Raw genomic sequence first — 20,405 nt, 5'->3', positions numbered from 1 at the left:
TCTATCCTGGTAAAATTTCTGAAGTACTTGAGACAACCTCGCCATCTTTGTTTCTAAGAGACATTCTGGCTGTATTCTTGCAAGACAGATTTATTCATTCTTTTACAATGTGTGGTATTTGCAGTATTCTTCATCAGTACCATAATTCCGTGTATCGAATCTTCATTCTTCCTTATTCGGTGCCCAGTTTTCACATGTATATGAGGCGATTGAAAATTCTGTGACCTGCTAGTGGGGCTTAAACAAGGGGGTAAATGACATTTACAGAGGCCTAAATACAAGCATGTACATATGTAAATATATAGTGAGAGGGGAATAGAACTATGTACTCATATCTATATGTTAAGAATTAAGGTTTCAGATGGACATTGGGCCTCAACTCAAGTACTCCCTTAACACAAGAACACTTTTTTTAACAATCTGGCATTCTGTGATGCTCACCTTCCCGACTTGTTCGCTGAAGACAAAATGGGTGCATAAGCAAATGTGGCGAAGAAAGCTGATAGTGCCCGGCTATCAAAAGATGTAGCACCTGGGATCTTAAAGGCTTGAAGGTGAACAAGTGGCCATCTAGCTGAGAAGCAACAAAGCCCACAGGGAAGAAGCACACCAGCCTATGTGATCACTGGTACAGATAGGAACTGGAAACACAGGGAATCCAGGGCGGATGATCCTTTCAGGACCAGTGCTGAGAGTGACGATATCAGGAAGGTGGGGTGGAAAGGGGGAACCAATCACAAGGATCTGCATATAACCCCCACCCTGGGGGACGGACAACAGAAAAGTGGGTGAAGGGAGCCGTTGGACAGTGTAAAATATGACAAAGTAATAATAATTTCTAAATTATCAAGGGCTCATGAGAAGGAGCGGGGAGGGAGGGCAGAAAAATGAGCTGATACCAAGGGCTCAATTAGAAACCAAATGTTTTGAGAATGATGGCAACAAATGTACAAATGTGCTTGACAAATGGATGTATGTATGGATTGTGCTAAGAGTTGTACGAGCCCCCAATACAATGATTAAATAAGAAAAAAAGGAAGTTGCAGGTGGACATTGGGCCTCAACTCAAATACTCCCTTAACACAAAAACAGTTTGTTCTAATAATCCGGCATTCTGTGATGCTCACTCTCCGGACATGTTCACTGAAAACAAAATGACTACATAAGCAATGTGAAGAAACTGATGGTGTCCGACTATCAAAAGATACAGCATCTGCGGTCTTAAAAGCTTGAAGATAAACAAGTGGCCATCTAGCTGAGAAGCAACAAAACCCACATGGAAGAATCACACCAGTCTGTGCGATCATGAGCTGTCGATGGGATCAGGTATCAGGGATCTAAGACCCAGAATAAAACCATACCCAAAGGTGAATGGGGTGTTGGAGAGGCCCCACCTGTGGACAATTGGACATCCCCTCCTAGAGGAGTCTCAGGGAAGAGATGAACCAGTCGGGGCAGTATAGCACTGATGAAACACCACTGTGCTCTAGTTCTTTGGTGCTTCCTTCATCCTCCTATCATGACCTCAATTCTCCCTTACTAATCGGATTAGGTCAAAGCATGCACACTGCTACAGATAAGAGCCCACAATACAGGGAATCCAGGATAGATAAAACCCTCAGGGCCAAGGAGAGTAGAGGGTGCCAGGAGGGTGGGGGGAAAAAGGGGGAATCTATCACAGGCTCAACCTAGAACTCCTTCCAGAGGGACAAATAATGGGAAAGCAGGGAAGGGGCGACAGGACAATGTAACGTGGAAATATAATCTATAACTTATCAAGGGTTTGTTAGGGAGGGCAGGAGGGGGAAGAAATGGGAAGCTGATACTGGGCTCAGTGGGAAGAGAATGCTTTGAAAATGATGGTGGCATATGTGCAAATGTGCTTGACACACTGGATGAATGTGTGGATTGTGATAAGAGATATAAGAGCCCCCAATAAAAGTATTTTAAAAGATAAAAATCCGTACAAAAGAAAAATTTGTGGTTTGCCTCAAGTACAACTTAGTCTTCAAAATAACAGCCTTTCTTTTCAACCGTTTAATAGCACTGTGCAAGCAGATTTACCCAATGCAGTGTGATGTTTGATCCCTTGACTGACTCCATGAGCGCTGATTGTAGATCCAAGCAAGATGAAGTCCTTGACAACTTCAACCTTTTCTCCATTTATCATGCTGTTACCTATTGCTCTAGTTGAGCTGACAGAGGTCTTCTTTACATTAAGTTGTAAAACCACCAGAGAATACAACCCTGAAGCATACATTTCTTGGTTTTAAACTATGTTGTATTCCTTGTCCTGTTGGTTCAGCTACCTCTTGATCTATATATAGGTTCCTTGTGAGCAAAACGAAGTGTTCTGGAATTCCCACTTTTCTCAAGGCTATCTATAGTTTGTTATGATGCACAGAGTGTAATTACTTAGCATAGTCAATAAAACACAAGTAAACACTTGGCTTTTAGCCAAGATCCATCTGACATCATTAATGAGATATCCCTTGTTCCAGGTCTTCTGAATCTGGCTTCAATTTCTAGCAGCTCCCTGTCAATATACTGTTCAATGAGCTTAAGCGAAATTTTACTTTTGTATGATTAACAGTGAGATTGTTCTATAATTGTCCATTCAGTTGGGTCACCATTCTTGGAATAGGTAAAAATAAAATAACTCAATCTTTGGATTGTTGAAGTTTTAGAAAGTAGTTATTCTTTTTTTCTAATTTATAAAATGTATCATTTAATTAATGCTTTTTTTGACTGCTTAATTTTTCAAATACTTGCAATTCTGAATTTTACAGCAAAGCATGTTGATTCCAAGCTAAGAGCGGGTAATAAAGAAGCAACAGATGAAGAACTAGAAAGAATCCTTGACAAAATTATGATAATATTCAGGTTTATTCATGGTAAGCAATATAAATATTCTACTAAAATTGGGTGCTTAGAAAATGCAATATAATATCTATGTGGGTCCATCATTTCATGAATAAGTTAACAGAAACCTTTTCTATTTTCATGTTAATATAGAAAATAGAGTAGAGCTACTGATGGAATGGAAAATATACTTTTGTCAAAATTTAACATCAATTTCATTATCATTAAAGCTGTCATTAAATGAATGTTTTTTAGGATTTTTCAGCCATTGAAGTGTAACATTTACATATTAACTATCTAAAATCTTATGCTATTATTTGTCTTTAAATAGGCAAAGATGTCTTTGAAGCATTTTACAAAAAGGATTTGGCAAAAAGACTCCTTGTTGGGAAAAGTGCCTCCGTGGATGCTGAAAAATCTATGTTGTCAAAATTAAAACATGGTAAGCATATGTAAACCAGAATTTTTTCCCACAACCTGAAGCGAATTTATTGTGATGACATATGTTGCTTCTGATCTATTTTAAATGATTACTTTATTTTATAAAAGAATGCGGTGCTGCTTTTACCAGCAAACTGGAAGGTATGTTCAAGGACATGGAGCTTTCAAAAGACATCATGGTTCATTTTAAGCAGGTACGTGTGTTTGGGTTTGTTTCCCAAGGGAAACAGTTCTTAAAATGTTTGAATTATTTCAGTGAGCCTAGTATTAAGTTGAAATACTATACTATATATCTATACTATGTTATATGTAGATAGTCTTATATATGTATAAACATTTTAGAATATATTGTTTGGCTTGTTTTCGGGGTAAAAGACCCTACATTCAAATATATTTTATAGAAACTCCTTTATTAAGCTGAAAACAGGACAGAGATAAGACAAAGATGAAAATGAATCACCCAGATAAAGGTAGAACATCAGTTTGAGGCCATAATGGTGTCTAAGGGTGTGTTAGTGTGGGTAGACTAGAGAAACAAATTCATAGACACTCGTGTATATAAGAAAGAGCTTTATATAAATAATTGTACATGAAGAAAACAGCTCAGTCCAGATCAAGTCCATAAGTCCATTAATAGCCCATATGTCTGATAACAATCTATAAAGCCCTCTCAGACTCAGGAAACACATATAATGATGCCAAATGCAGGAAGATCACAGGCCAGTGGAGTTGTAAGCATCTCAGCACTGGCAGGGGTCTCCACATGGCGACACTAGCTCCATATTTCTTGTCAGCCACAATGTCTCCCAGGGAATAAATCTGCATCCTGCCTCCAATGAGCTATTTCTCTCCTAGGGCCTCCAAATGAGGTTATCATGCTGTGAACTGATTGACAAGCTAAACTCCACCCCTCCACTCTTAATCCTCCCAAACTGACAACAGATTATATAACTACCACAAAGGGATTCTCAGCCTTGTGGCTACTTAATTAGGATATGGAGAACAAAGGAAACTAAACGTGAGTTGTCGCACATCAGTTTTTCAGTCATAGGCAGGACCAAAGAATTTGGAAAGGGGCTGTGACTGGGATACATGCCCTATCAGAGATAAGCTTACAGAATTGGTTCCAAGGTCCTAGTGATCATCTTAGTTGGGCCATAAAACCCTAATCCCTCAATTTCCATCACAGTCTCACCTCAGAGAGTGACCGTCAGCGAAAGTGCAGCAAACACACTGTCTGAGGGCGAAGATTTTTCACATTACCTGTCAACTCTCAGAAAGAACTCAGTGGAGGCTAAATGAATCTCTCTGAAGACTCAAAATAGATTTAGAGCCCTGGCTGGCACTCATCTTTTTCTCCAAACCGAATGCTCAGAATTTCAGCTCTAATACAGGCTGTGTACATCTTCAGTGTAAAAAGTTCTAAAGACTAATGCAAAATAGTAAAATTATTTAATTGCTTCATATTTTTATTAATAAATTGCTTTTGTTGGATTTTTCTGTTTTAGTATATGCAGAATCAGAGTGACCCAGGATCTATAGACCTAACAGTAAACATTCTCACAATGGGATACTGGCCAACATACACACCTATGGAAGTACATTTAAATCCAGAAGTAAGTATGTTCAAGAAAAGGCTGTCATTTATTTTTAATATATACGTGCTACCAAAGAATATTGACTTCCCATTGTTAGGCTTATGCCATGCAGACAGACTCTCTCTCACACTCTCAAAATGAAAATACTCTTGGTGAAATGTCTTCTTGGAGTCCTGATGGTGTAGTAATTAGGTATTTGCCTGAGATTTACAAGGTCTGAAGTTTGAAATCCCTAGCTTTACCTCGGGAGGAAAACGAGGTTGTCTACTCCAGTAAATAGTGACAGTCTTGGAAACTGACAGGTGGTGCAGTTGTACCCTGCTGTATAGAGTCGTAGGAGTCAGTACTGACTTGATGTCAGTGAGTGATGAATGTATAGAAAGCAGTATTGCTTTCAAAGTGAACATTCACAGAAACAATCTTTCTGTGTAATTTTTTGGCTTATATGTCTTGACTTGCTGACTATTCATGAGGTCATCAGTCTCAACACATCATTAACACAGTCATTTTAAAATTATTTGCTTGCAGAGTTGTGAGTTTTTCTTAGCTGGTTATTTATTACCTTCCGTTATAGACAATGCTAAATAAAGTTCTATGAATAGCAGTGTTTGGACCCAGATATGCCAGCCATGACTGGATACCAGGGGGTAGTCATAGAAAGAAAGAATCCTAAGCTTGGCTAGGAGAAACGGGTATGGGCACCAATAACTTTATAAAAAGATACTGGAGAGACCCAAAACAAACAAACATCAATGCAAACAAGGGGGTCGGAACAGAGACCCAAAGCCCAACTGTAGACAATTGGATATCCCCTCACAGAAGGGCCACAATGAAGGGTCAAGTCAACCAGGGTGCAATATAGCACTGATGAAACACACAACATTGCTCTAGTTCTTTAATACTCCCTCTCCCCCACCCCACCCCCACTATCATGACCCCAGTTCTACGGCGTAGTAGAGATAAGAACTCAACACACAGAATCCAGGACAGATAAACCCCTCAGGAACAGTAATGGGAGTAGCGATACCATGAGGGTGGGGGAGAATGGGGGGAGAAGAGGGAGAAAAGAACCAACCACAATGATCAACGTGGAAAAAACACACACACCAGGGGAACGAACAACAAATATGGGTGTAGAGAGATAGCAGACAGTATAAGATACGGAAATAAATTTGTAATTTATCAAGGGTTCACGAGGGTGGGCGGGAAGGGAAAAAAAGAGCTGATACCAAGGGCTCAAACAGAAAATATTTTTAAAGTGATGATGGCAACATGTGTACAAATGTGCTTGACACACTGATGTATGGATTTTATAAGAGCTCCCAATAAAATGATTTTCTTTTTAAAAAGATACTAGGGAAGGTGATAGTGATATTTTCATAGACACTAAAGGTATTAGCTAAGGAACATGGAGCAAAGCAAAGAAAGGAATGCATTTGTGGGAACAGAGAATCTGTCTGGCACTTGACATTGACTCTTTCCCTCTTCTGTGTTAAAAATAATATTTGTTCTTTCTCCTTTTCTGACCCCACTGGTCAGTTAGGTTTTTTTTTTCCCCTCGTCTTAGAAATATTAAAAGTTCTCCAGAATTTTCTCCTCAGCACTTCTCTCATCCCACGTGTTCATCCTCTGTGACTGTATCCCACTGCCAGCCAGCCACCCACACCAGCTCCTGAACTTGAAGCTTGTGTGTGCAGTTGTCAACTTGAACAGGCTCGGGCATCACAAATGCAAGACATCCAAAATTATAATTTTCTCCCTGTATCTCTGCCCTGTTGGAAATAGCACTATTATTATAAGCATTCTCCCCCAAAGAAATTGGCTTCTTTCCCCCCTTACTCTCTGCTTACCCTCTTCTCTTCCACCCTGCTTCTCCCCTCTCTTTATCCAGATTGATAATGTCCCAATTCAGTCTCTTCTTGTTGCTCATTTTCTTCATCTGTCATGTCTTTAAATTTCCAACTGCCCCCACACAAACATTTTTAGAAAAACCTAAACTTCTCAGCTATACATAGAAAGCTGTTATGATCCAGCCTTGCCTACTTCTAACCCCTCATCATCCACGTGTATTTTATGTGTACTTGACAATTCCCAGTCAACACAGTTCTCTCGTGCCTCTGTTTTTCTTTGTGAGCAGATTGCACCATGCCTCTTTACTTAGTGCTTTAGCATGTATTTCCTAAAAACATAACCAGAATGCAATTGTCACATTCAGAAACCTAACATTAATACAACAGTTTGATCCAGTATGTGGTCCGTATTTTATCAGTTCTCTCACAAATGTGCTTTGGAGCTTTTTTCTAATAGGAAGATCCTGTCCAGAATCACATATATTATGTTTAGTTGTCATTTCTTTAGTTTCTTTTCATCTTCCTTTTTCTTGCATGACATTGACATATGGTGAAGATACATGGCAGTTTGTATGGACTCTCAGTTTCCTTCATGTGTTTTTGAAGTACCTTGTGATTCAATTCAGTCAGAATACTAGCTACCTACTACCATTGAGTCAGTTCCAATTCATAGCAACCACCCGCATAGCTAGGAAAGTCATAGTTTCCTAGGCTATAAATCTATGGGAGCAGGTAGCCTCATCTTTCTACTGTGGAGTGGCTGGTGAGTTTGAACCTCCCTCCTTGAGGTTGGCAGTCCAAGGCTTATGCAACAGCACCACTGGAATACTACCTAAGAGATGTTACGTTCTTCCCCGTGTATTATGTGAATAGGCATATGATCACCATTGCCCCTCTTAGTGATTTTGTTGTTGAATACTGTCGATTCCAGCTCATGATGACCCTATAGGATAGTAAAACTACTCCATAGGATTTCCTAGGTTGTAATCTTTATAGGGGCAGATTGCCAGGTTGGTCTCCAGTGGTGTGCCTGGTGGTTTCAACTCCAACCTTTAGGGCAGCATTTTACCATTACACCCCAGGACTCCTTTTGCCTCTCAATGTTATTAGATGTTGTTGGTGTATTTCTCACAGTGACCCTCTGTACAATAGAACAAAACACTGCCCAATCATGTATCATCCTCACAACCTTTCCTATGCTTGAGTCTATTGTTGTAGACATAGTGTCAGTCCACCTTAGTCTAAGTCTTCCTCCCTTTTGCTGACCAAGCATGATGTCCTCCCTTCTCCAGAGACTGGTCCTTCCTAGAACATGTCCCAATTACCTGAGACCACTCTCCCTTCTAAGAAGGACTCAGCTAGCTATACTTACTTCAAGATAAATTTTTGTTTGTGCTTCTGGCCCTCCATGGTATATTCAGTATCCTTTGCTAACACTATAATTCAAATGCATCATTTTCTGTAATCTTCAGTATTCATTGTCCAGCTTTCCCATGCATGTGAGACAATTGAAATAGTCATGACTTCAGGCAGGTGCACCCTAGTCCTCAAAGTGACTGTCTTGCTTTTAATTCTTTAAAGATGTCTTGTGTCACAGGTTTGCCCACTACAATGTAACATTAGATTTGATTGATGCTTTTATGAGTGTTGATTATGGTTCCTTGACAATGAAATCCTTGGCCACACTGTGCTTCAAGACAAAATTTCATTTATTTATAATTAGAAATAAATAATTCACGATATGTAGTTACATATTTTGTGGTTAATCACTATGCTTTACTTATATTCAATTTTTAACAATGAAAATACATCCTGCATATCAGGTATTTACATTATGCTTCATAACAGTAGCAAAATTGCAGTTATGAAGTAGCAACAAAAATAACTTTGGTGGTTAGGGGGCCACCACAACATGAGGAGCTGTATTAAAGGGTCATAGCAGTAGGGAGGTTGAGAACCACTGCCCTAGAGAGTACTGACTTCTAGGGAGTCAATGGGAAGATGACAAAGAAAAAAGACTCCAGAAAAGAATAGAAGGCTGGGGAAGCCCGGAAGGAAGGAGTAGTGCGTTAGCCATTTGAAAACTGTTGAGTTACCTCGTCTAGCCCAATGGAAGTTGATGGAGTCCATTGAATTTGGCAACACAGAAGGCACTGGTGACCTTGGAAGTGGCAGTTTTGATACAAATAGAAACCAAAAATTGAGTAGATTAAAAAGTGAAGGTGGATATGGGGAGAAAAACTAAAAAAATATGTATAATGGTAAAATAGATTATTGAAAGCAATGCACATATGTATGTATTTAAAAGCCATATCAGAAAAGAATAAGAACAGAAGTAAAAAGGGGGTGGGGGTGTCTGTAAAAAGATTGGAAGATGTGAAACAATCTCCCAGGAAGGAGTAAAAGTGTCACAGTTTTGGAAGCTAACAGGGTCAGTTCTGTCCTGTCCTGTCTTATGGTGGGGTCACTGTGGGTTGGAATCACCTTGATGAGACAGTGGAAGCCCAGAAAAGGTAATTAATTACCTTATCTAAAGTCACAAACTAGTTGGTAGCAGAAAGGAATTTGGATCCAGGCCGTTCGGGCTCCAGATCTCCACTGTTACCCTGCCCCGAAGGGAACAGGAAGATCAACTAAGCAGAAGGGAGAGAAATAACCAGCTAAGCGATCGCACAGCAAAGTGACTACAGTGGGGGAGACATAGGAGAGGGATTCAGAGAAATAAAAGGGCGTCATTTTCAGATATGAATGAAAATGCCTTGACAACTATTAGCAAATTTGAAAACACTGACTATAAAGAGAAGATTCCAAAGAGCTGGAGTGTGACAGGTCATCTGCTGACAGCCAGCATTTACGCTGGTGTCCAATCCTTACAAGCAGAACTGGAACCTAGGACGGAGCCCTCAAAGTTGTTCAGAGCTTTACCAGGAGCCTGGGTGTGGAAAAAGTCAATTCTAATCAGAAAAATGTCTAAATCTGAAAAGCAAAGAAAATAACCGTTTTATTTAGAGATTTGGAAGTATAAATACAAGAGGAAACAGCTGAAACAATCAGGAATAGTTCTCCCTTAAGAGCGGGCTGGAGGAGATTAGGGAAGATAAAGTTTTCGTCATCAGCATTGTGCCATTTGGCTTTGAAAGGCTATATGTACATGGGGTAGAATTTTTTACGTAACCTTTTTAATCCAGAGCTGACCTGAGACATATGCAATTGTTTTCAGCTATGAAATTTTTGTCGCTGCCCATCAACATTTTCTGCCTGTCAGGTTTCTTAGACAATTGCTCTCCCAGTTGTACATGCGGCCTCCCAGGGGGGACCTTTGTAACTGTGACTCTAAAGAAAGTTGTACTACTAGAGTCCACTTGAGACATTACAAGAGGGCTTCAAATGTTCACTTCCGGGAAAATGGAATTTCTCTGAATTTTTGAGGTCTCATATGTGTCTGTATAATTTGCCTCAAAATCTCTATTACCTCAAAAAATGTTTGTTTATTCTTGATTTCAGCATGCGTTTCACTACTGAGAACACATGGGTAGTGACAAAAATTTCATAGCAGAAAACAATTGCATCATAAAACAGTTGAAAAGAAAGGCATCTTGTAATCAATCAGTTAACTTAATAAGTACTTGACCTTTTCCCCTCTTGTGTGAATTGTTAATGACCTGAAAGCGTGTGTGTGTGTGTGTGTGTGTGTGTGTGTGTGTGTGTGTCTAGACCATGGTTTTGAGGAGTATTTGTGAAGCAGTGCAGAGAGACGATAAAAAAGACAACAACCTGTTTCTGTGAAGCAGATCACAATGGTAGGCACTAAAGAGTAGCTAATTTGGGGGGAGTGGGTGGCCCCGAAGGAGTTGAGATTTTAGAGAGCAAATGGGATGGCTTTGGGAGGCATGGAATAAAGAGTACGATTGGGAGTCTTTCTGGAGTAGAAGATGGTGGCCTACGCTAAAGGACAGAGAGGCAGGGACAGGCTTGCCAAAGTCATGAGAAGACATTTTTTTCACCTTCAGGCATCTCTGGTTTTAAAATGCATTGATTGCCTTGTTCTTTTAATGGTACAGAAAATGGCTTACGTTTGGGGTGTCAGAGACAAATTAATAGTAAACACCTAGTGGCAATTTGTGGACAACAGTGAAAGATGGAAAAGCCACGCATAATTAAAAACTCTGTCCTCACTGGAATGAAAAATGAAATCTTCAAGTGAAAGCAGAAGGTGGCGTAAGTAAGCTATTGTTGGACCTGCAGGCATGGTCTATAACGTAAAGGACATCATCTCTGATTTTGCTAGCTAACAATCTTCATTATATATGCCACTGACCATAGGGAGCCCAGGTGTGGGAATGTGGATACTGCAGAATACAGCCTGCCTTCACTGTTTAACAAAAATCCAAGCATTATTCCATGTGTGATGGAAAATCCCAATGTCTTAGAATGGTGGACATTTTAAAAGGTAATAGAATTCAAAAAAATAACTCAAAATAAAGAACTGATCATTTAGTTCAGGTGTGGGAAAGAAATGTTAAAAAGCTTTGTAAAGTGAATGTGTGGTTCTCTAGATTAATGGTGATTAGCATAATTAAATTTGTTGGAATTTATTTTTATGTTTCATAGATGATTAAACTTCAGGAAGTATTTAAGACATTTTATCTTGGAAAGCACAGTGGTCGGAAACTGCAATGGCAGACTACTTTGGGTCATGCTGTTTTAAAAGCAGAGTTTAAAGAAGTAAGTTCTTGTTTCATTGCTTGCTTGTTTAGTAAGTATGCTAATAAAATGTTTGTAATTGTGATTATAGTTTTGTTGTAAATATAGGGAAAGAATGATTTAGTTTGATTCCACATTGGCAGTTCTAGGTTAATTGACTTTTCTCATTTAAATTTTTTTGTCATGTATGTCTGAAGTGAACTTCTTTGTCACTAAACACTCCAAATCCATTTCAGTTTTACTTTTCCTCCTTTTTTTTTTTAAAAGCCACTCAGTCCAATATTTGGTCTGAAGGGTAAGGAACCTGGAGAGATCTAATTCTTTTATTTTTAATTAAAACACTGCCTCGATGAAATGAGGAAACTTGTACAAATATCTTCAAAAACATCTCACCTTCTGGAAAATTAAAGTTTGAGGGTTTGGTTTGAAAATTCATTAAAAGGCAAGGAAATTAACAAAATACAATACAACATTTATGTACTACATTTATGTAATACAACATTTATATACTATGTAATATCTATTCTATAAAAATCAATTAATAGAACATTTAGGTAATTGGATAAAGAATAAAAGTGTGAAGAGGCAGCTCCTCAGAGCAAAACTCTGAAATGGAGACCAGGTAAATGTATTGGGACAGTAACTGGATTACTGGTTCCTTGGGAGTATGGCAAAAACTGCCAGTGTCCATGAAGACATGTACAGCTTCTCTGCTGATCAAAGAGACGCAAATTAAAATTCCGTGTGGGACCCTTTCTAGCTCCCTAGATAATAAAAGGTGTCAATATATTTTAAAGCAGCAGCTCTTGTTCCCTGCTGAAGAGAGTAACCATAGTTATGAGTTTTTTAAAGGACATTTGCATAATACATCTCAAAAACCTGAAAATCATTCCTGCTTTATTTTTAGTAGTACCAATTCTAGGAATTTATCTTAAAGACATTTTGAGGGGTAAATAAAATGTGTTGCTGGGCTATTAATAAGAGTGGTGATAGTGCTACAGCTCTTTTAGAATTTGTCTAGCAGGTTTTCTGGTTTTCCCGGAAAACCCCCACACCAGTAAAACAGTTATTTAACAATTAAAAAATAATAAGAGTGGTGATTTGGAGTCAAGAGAAAGTACATATGACATTAGTAAATGAAACAAACATGTTACAAAATACATAGGTTCTATTCATTCTCATTTAAATACAGGTTAGTAAATGAGGTTAAATTATGTACACTAAGCAAAAGAATTTATAAAATTCTAATTTTGCATAGATACTATAAAACGTTTCCCTAAAACAAGAAAAAATAACATTTGACTATGCATTGCTATGCAAATAGACCACATATACTTGAATATAAGCTGGCCCAAATATCAGCAACAGCACCTAATTTTACCACAAATGCATTAAAAATGTGCTGGAAAACTTGGCTTATACACGAGTATATGCGGTGTATGCTTAGCTTTTGTATATTATTCCATAGGTTTATATACATAAGCTGTATGTCTTTAAATCTAATCTCCATTATCCTCAGTTTTCCCTTCTTTGCTGACTTTCAAATGTAATCTCTGTATAATCTGTATCAACAACAATGAAAGAATGAATGAGTTCATTCCAGTCGTTGAGAAGGGTCACAGCTCTCTGGGACATGGGATACTTGATTAGGACTGGAGTGTGGAGGAAGGACCATCGTCTGCTGCATTATCCCAGTACACCGTTTCTTTATACAGTCACTTTCTTTTTAGGACACCAGAAAACAAACCTAGTTAGCATTTCTCAAGTATCTGTTCTATTTAAATGATGAGTCTCTACAAAGAGGGCTTTCTCAATAAAGGATGATATGTAAAGGCTAAACTTACATTGATCTTATATATTACAGGAAAAATGGAAAGGAGATCTGGGCTGGGAGAGTTTACTATTTATTTATTTACTATTTAATAAAATTGTTGGTTTGGATTTTGCTTTGTTTTACTACCTCTACCTTTCTTGCATATTTTATCACTGCCTTGTCATAATCTTATCAGCTAAGATAAGACTTTTTTAAACTTAAGGCACTCTAGACATTTATCTGACAACAAATAATAGTTCCTTTCTTGTTTGGTGCTTTTACTATAAAAATAACAGTATTTAATAAGTGTGTATTTTTAGAATAAATATCTTAGTTTTTTCTTATTTGGTGGCTATTAATAACTTTTTATTCCCCTCAGAACGTTTGAAAACAAAGAGACCTCTTCTAATTTTTTAAAGATTGTATGACTGCACCTTCAAACGTAACGGTTGTTTTCTGTACTTGCTTGTTTTAGGGGAAAAAGGAGATCCAGGTCTCCCTCTTTCAGACATTAGTGCTTCTCATGTTCAATGAAGGGGATGAATTCCGTTTTGAAGAAATTAAAATGGCTACTGGTATAGGTATGAAAAAATCGCTTGAAATTTTTTTTCAGGAGTATTTGAAAGTATTTATTCACTTTAAGAAAGAAATAGACCATATTTCTACTGTGTCACATTTTTTGTCATGGCTTTGTTGTTGCTAAGTACTTTTTAGTGCCAGCATTTACTTGGAATTTCTCCCCACCTTCAGAGGATGGTGAATTACGAAGAACGTTACAGTCTCTGGCATGTGGTAAAGCACGCGTACTGATCAAATGTCCAAAAGGAAAGGATGTAGAAGACGGAGACAGATTCATTTTTAATGGAGACTTCAGGCACAAACTGTTTAGAATAAAGATCAATCAAATTCAGATGAAAGAAACCGTATGTATAATTTTATCTTTTTATTAGTAAGGTATTTACTAAAGAACCATGAGGTTTTTATAGTACTTATTTTTTCCCCTGAATACAACTCATTTCGATGAATGCTTACCAGATTAGTTTTCTAGAAAAAAATCACTTAATCGCATTTTGTTTTGTGACATGAGCAGCCATTTTCCCACTTTCTCCCTGGGTTCCTAGTTTCCGTTTGTCCTTCTTTCCTACCCCTCTCTGCTTTCTGGCCTTTGTTTGGGGGCCTATTCTGCCCTTTGGGCCTGTGTAGTTGCTTGTTCAGAGGAGGATTTACTCACGTATGGGTTTGACTGAGGTTTTTAGAGGTAGGTTTAGTTCCACGCTTGAACAGTATCTTGCGAGCCATAGTCTTGGAGTATTCTCCCAGTCTCTACTAAACCCCATACGGTCTTTTTCTATGATTGTGAATTTTGTCCCAAATTGTTCTCCCACTCTGTCCCGGCCTTTCTATTATGATCGCAATCAGAGCATTCACCAATGATTTATATTAGTTTCTTACTAAAAGTCTAAAATAAAGCATATTTCTAGCATACTTATTTGAATACATAGTATATTTTAGTGTAGCTTTCATTAAATTTTTATATTTAATTCTGATAGAGTGGAACAATCGTGTACCTTCCAAATCCCAATCATTTGTCTTTTTATTTTGCACAGTACATTTTAGCTATTCTATGATCCTCTAAGAGGAAATTGATGGCAACATATGTACAAATGTGCTTTACACAATGGATGGATGTTTGGATTGTGATAAGAGTTGTGAGAGCCCCCAATAAAATGATTAAAAAATTGGTGTTGAAGTTTGGGTGGGGTTTTGCTGTGTGAGGAGAACTGAATTACTAGACAGGTGAAAATAGGTAGGCAGAGTCATCCACCAGAATTTACCAGTATGCATCAAAAGAAAGTTTCCCTTAATACTCAGTAAGATGAGATAAGTAATAGTGGAACTAGATCTTTTACACTTGGTTCTTTTTCCTTGCGTTCGTGCACAGGTTGAGGAGCAAGTTAGCACCACTGAGAGAGTGTTTCAAGACCGACAGTACCAAATCGATGCTGCTATCGTTAGAATCATGAAGATGCGAAAGACTCTGAGCCATAATCTCCTCGTCTCGGAGTTATATAACCAGTTGAAATTTCCAGTGAAGGTAAATGCAGTGTTTAATTAAGTTTGTAGCATTGGGATGTTGACAAAGCATGTTCCGATGTCATCTTCAGAGTCATATCATTTGTCTTGCATTGTAAGTGCACCTTTGTCATAAAAGTCTGATTTTGTGAAAGTATAGAAAAACTGAGAAGGCTGATAATAAGAATTTTTTTTGTTGTTTTCAAATTGTTGTCACCAATGTAATAGCTATGAAATGCTAGACAATAGAAACTCCCACTTCGGGGTATAGGTATATGCATATATTTTCAAGAATGGAAGAAGGGGTTGTATCACAGGATTTTAAAGAAATCATAACTAATTTATTCAGCATTTTATAAACTATAAAGCATTTTCTACCTTAATGTATCACCACTGCTGTTGCTTATGAAAGAACACTCGAAAATCCTTCAAGCCAAACTCCATTTCTAGGACAGATTTACTGTCGTAATTACATGGAATACAGGTAAAGTTAGGGAAATCTTGGGGAAAGCTTTTTAAAATATATTTACCAATCTAAGGAATGATTAAACTATCCTGCGTCTTGGCCTTTCTGTTATTAACTTGGTTATGTAGACTTGAATATTAGTTCTATGATTTAGTATTGTAAATTTCAACAGAAGTAGATCTATTTCTTCCTCCTTCACCAATAAAAAGTCAAGATGGCCTTTTTAGTCATCCAGTTGATAATGACTTGTAAAATCCTTGAAGGGCAGAGTTGAACTGCCCCATGGGGTTTTCTAGGCTGTAATTTGTATGAAAGCAGACTGCTACATCTTTGTAGCAGCTTTTGGTTAGTAGCTGAGAGTTTAACCACTGCTCTACCAGGTCTCCTTTTTAGGATGGGACAGCTTTAGTCTAACATTTAAAGGATTTATGAACGTATCCTCTTACATTAGCAAATATTCAACTTTTGTAGCCTCCAAAGGAGATTTATATATACCTAGTGGTTTTTACATATATATTAGGTTGCTGTGGTTGTCCGGGTTGACTAGAGAAACAAATTCATAGACATGTACATGTGTATAAGAGAGAGTTTTATACAAAGAGTAATTGTACATTAAGAAAACATTCCACCTCAGTCCAGATCAAGTCCATATATCTAACACTAGTCCATAAATTACTCTTTAGACTCATGCAGCCACACAATAATGCCAAATGCAGGAAGATCACAGGCCAGGTGGTGGAAGGTCTTGTGGCTCCAATGGCGGTAGAAGCATCTCAGCGCTGGTGCAGGTCTCCACATTGGCTCCTCCAGCTCCCAGGGCTCTGGCTACATCAGCATAGCTCCATCAGGCTAGTATGTCTCACAGGGAGTGAGCAGGTGCCCTGCCTCCAGTGAGCTATATATCTCCTTTGCAGCTCCAAATGAGGTCATCAAGCTCCGACCTGACTGACGGCTAAACTCCACCTTTTCACTCTTAAGTCTCACGTTGACAACAGATTGTATAGCTACCACAGTTGCTAACTACAACAAAGTCAGCGTTTGAAACTGCCAGCCTCTATCTGGGAAAAAGAGGAGGCTTTCTACTTCTGTAAAGAGTTACAGTCTCAGAAACCAACAGGGGCAGTTCTCCCCTGTCCTGATTATGGCAGTGAATTTGGTTTTTTAGTATTTGTACAGTTTATAAGACATTGTAATGGACATTATTCTTACATTTCCTACCACAAGCCACAAATGTTTTTCCACTTTACAATTGAAGACATCAAGCAATTGAAGCACTAAAATAGTTACTGAATAAGTCTCTTTAAGGTACAGTTTTACCCTCTCCTTGAGTATCACTGTAAGATGGAATAGACTCCATAACAGTGAGTTTGGTTTGGTTTTTAATTTTCATTCTTTAATACATGATCTCTCACAGAATAGAAGTTTTACTATTTGGAAAAAAGTATAAAGTATATGTGTGTGCACACAAGCACACACACAGATCAGTCAAAAAATATTGCCACTGGGGTTCTAGTTCGTGCTTGCATGGTTTTTTCCGTACAACAGCTAATTGAGCATGTGTCTGCAATCAGTGGATGGCTGCAGAGAAATCCTCAGTAATACGCCTCTCGCAGTCTGAGTGTCGTTTAAAAAAGGTGGCTTGGGAGTGATGTCCAATAAAAACAGTGGGCTTAGGAGGGAAGCTGCTGGCCGAGGCAAGTTGAATTTGAGGCAGAGAGGTCACCTGAGAAGGTTAGGGCAACTGGTTTTGGAGATCCCAAAGGGATCGTCTTAATCGGTTTTCTCAAAGGACCCAAGACAATTAATGGGGGAGACAAAAGAGGAAGACATTTTAAGGAAACTGAAAACTGCATGGTTGGGAAAAGATCTGCAGAGTTGTGTGGTGTGATTGTTTGCCGTGATGAAAGTCACCTCTTCCTTCTTTTAGGGCGTATCCTAAGGGAATTTTGTTAGAAAACCATATCCCACCTACCCTACAGCCTTGGTTTTGTCCCTTTACACTTTGTGTTCCCCAGACTCAAAGAACATGATTGTAGTCCTTTGAGAATGCTAAAATTACCATCTTGACATGTTATAAATCGGAAGAACACAGAATTCGTGGGGAAAGTTAGAGAGATGGAAACAGCCTTAATGGCGAGGCCCTATTGAGAAACTGTAGTTTCCCATTTTGATAGTTCTGTTTAATACAGCCTGCTATGATTTCTATAACAGTACTACTCGTGTGGTTGTGTGTGTCACATACAGAAACTTGTTTTTATATAGTAATAAAATGTTGCCAAAAATGAAAATACTTCAATAAGACATTATCAGATAACCCTTTTAAACCAATATTTTAGAATCTATCGTGTTTAAGTACTCATGTATGTATACAAATGGGGCTTCAATAAGTTTGTGGAAACTGGATTTAAAATATAATAAGAGTTTCGCTGCAAACTTTTTGGAACACCTATAAGAAATGTTGCATGCATGAGGAAGCATTTTTGATCCAGGCATGATATTAATCTCTTGTCTTTGAAGCTGGAGGTTTTACTTTATTCGATTTGTAAATTTTTATGTATTTGTCCTTGTGTTTGTAATTTTAATATCACTGTAATTGGGATTTTTCTTTGTTTTTCTTTTGTAGCCTGGAGATTTAAAAAAGCGAATTGAATCTCTCATAGACAGAGACTATATGGAGAGAGATAAAGATAATCCAAATCAGTACCACTACGTGGCATAATGACGTCATCAGACTGTTTTAGCAAAACACTAGAATGTATCTTCAGAGGAATGAAACACATCTGGGCTGTCTCCAGGTCTTTCCGTGTTTGGACCAGCTACAGATACTTGTGGATTAGAAGGAAAGGAAATGATTCTTGGAACATCCTACATAAGACTTAAGGATTTTCAAATGGCATATGGATCTTCCCCTCCCACCACCCCTCATTCATCTTATTCTTTTAGGCATTTTTTTTTCTTTTAGGCATTTAAATTGTTTCAATTGCTTTGAAAAGTAATTTTGAGACTGAACAAAAAGATATTAGTGAAAAGTTCTTTTATAAGGTCTTATTCTTGTGGCAAAAGCTGAAAGTTTGGTTTGTTTTTTGTGTGTGTGATCATGAATGCACAATTAAAAAGACCCTATATGCTGCATTCTCTAGATACAAAAATTATTTAGGTATTTCTGAGTCAAGAAACCTTAGTTTGATTGTAAACAAGAACCCTTCATTGACGGACATAGGAAGAAACAGTCGGCTTTAAAAACTGGCCGATCAATTATGCAACCTAAACACTGACATCTGTCTGTCTCCTCTGTTTCAAACAGTTGAAACTTTGAGAGCTGATTTCTTTATAGATCAGGTTTGTCCGTGAGATCTCTGATGTGCCAAGAGGATGTTGTATATCTGATGTGTTTAATATAGAGAAACATCAGCATCTTTATTTTAGCCAAGGTATTTGTGGATTTTCTGTTTAAGCATTTGGGGGTTAGTGTGTTCGTGTCTACTATTCTAAGACTGAGTCTAGCAGGCCCGGTTTTTGCATTAGGGCAACTGCTCTTTGATTTCTTTTTTAACTGCAGTGTTTGCGTTATTGCTGTAGTCAAGCTGGTTTTCGTTTTACAGTTCTAACACGGGGACAGTAGTTGTTCTCTGTGCTGTACCACTGTACAGGGTGTTTTAGGAGACTCTACAGTCTGGATATTGTGAAGCAGAGGGTATTTTGTCGAAAGATTAAAAGAATTCTGTTGGTATCTGGTTTCGTGTTGTATATATATGAGATTGAGCAGCAAAATAAATGAAAGTTCTCTAGTGATGTTAGTATGGTAACTATGAAAAAGAAACTTTTGAGATAACATTTTAAAAATATTTCTTTATATTTTACATAATAGCATGTTTCATTTTGATTAAAAGCTACCAAAGGAATTTTGATCATGGTATAAGTGTTAAAAGCAATATTTTCTGGAATATACCAAGTTTATATAATTTGATTTTGTGCAAAATTATTAAAAGACTCCCTTTTTGAAACATGCGTGCTTAAAGTATGACATCTTATGGGTTTCCATATTAAAATCCTCGCTCTTTAAGTATCATTTCTATATTTGTAAATTTTCATTTGTGATCTATATTATATGTGGTCTATAAAAGACCAAATAGATTTCTACTTATATTTTACGGTCATTGTGTCTAGAGATTGTTAATATTGTAATTTAATGTAGATTTACCTTGAATAAAATTAGTTTAATTAGCCTTACAATTATATTAATAAAACTTGGTGGTCTGCAAAATACACATTCCTCATAACTCTATAGCAACTTTAAGTCATTACTAATACACCAGAGGAGAGAAACCAGAAGTTGGAAAATGCCTTTCACTCTTTCACATGACTGTTCTGTCTTGTCTGCCTCTTGTACAAACATCGGTTTCGCAGAAAACTGGTCCTTTTGACCTTTTGCTGATAAAGGGGAAATATTTTAACATTTATTCTATGTGTTACTATATCCTCTCATCAGTGTCATGGAATGTCTTGTTTTAGTTAAAGTACAGAGAAAACAATTGAAACGCAAAAGACATTAGACAAGAAAAAGAAGCAGTGAAATTGCAGAGGAGGAGGACATACAA

The 20,405-nt window shown here is 37.7% G+C and overlaps 1 protein-coding gene and 1 non-coding gene across 2 annotated transcripts in view; both read left to right on the top strand.

Moving 5' to 3' along the window:
* Positions 1 to 20,059, top strand: part of CUL4A (cullin 4A) — an 82,129-nt gene extending 62,070 nt beyond the window's left edge. Inside the window, exons 12-20 of the mRNA XM_075563402.1 lie at positions 2,790 to 2,894; positions 3,194 to 3,304; positions 3,412 to 3,497; positions 4,812 to 4,919; positions 11,363 to 11,476; positions 13,744 to 13,849; positions 14,019 to 14,191; positions 15,211 to 15,363; positions 18,431 to 20,059. Of these exons, the coding sequence (XP_075419517.1) occupies positions 2,790 to 2,894; positions 3,194 to 3,304; positions 3,412 to 3,497; positions 4,812 to 4,919; positions 11,363 to 11,476; positions 13,744 to 13,849; positions 14,019 to 14,191; positions 15,211 to 15,363; positions 18,431 to 18,526 (1,052 nt within the window). The 3' untranslated portion in view covers positions 18,527 to 20,059. The remainder of the gene's footprint in view (positions 1 to 2,789; positions 2,895 to 3,193; positions 3,305 to 3,411; positions 3,498 to 4,811; positions 4,920 to 11,362; positions 11,477 to 13,743; positions 13,850 to 14,018; positions 14,192 to 15,210; positions 15,364 to 18,430) is intronic.
* LOC142461954 (U7 small nuclear RNA) lies at positions 12,446 to 12,506 on the top strand. Its single transcript, XR_012787115.1, has one exon. It is a non-coding gene; the product is annotated as a U7 small nuclear RNA (small nuclear RNA).
* Positions 20,060 to 20,405: the final 346 nt, after the last annotated feature.

This window comes from Tenrec ecaudatus, chromosome 11, assembly GCF_050624435.1.
Source record: "Tenrec ecaudatus isolate mTenEca1 chromosome 11, mTenEca1.hap1, whole genome shotgun sequence".
Classification (NCBI taxonomy): Eukaryota; Metazoa; Chordata; class Mammalia; order Afrosoricida; family Tenrecidae; genus Tenrec; species Tenrec ecaudatus.
Note: the sequence above shows the minus strand (reverse complement) of the source record. Positions and strands in the feature narration are given on the sequence as shown.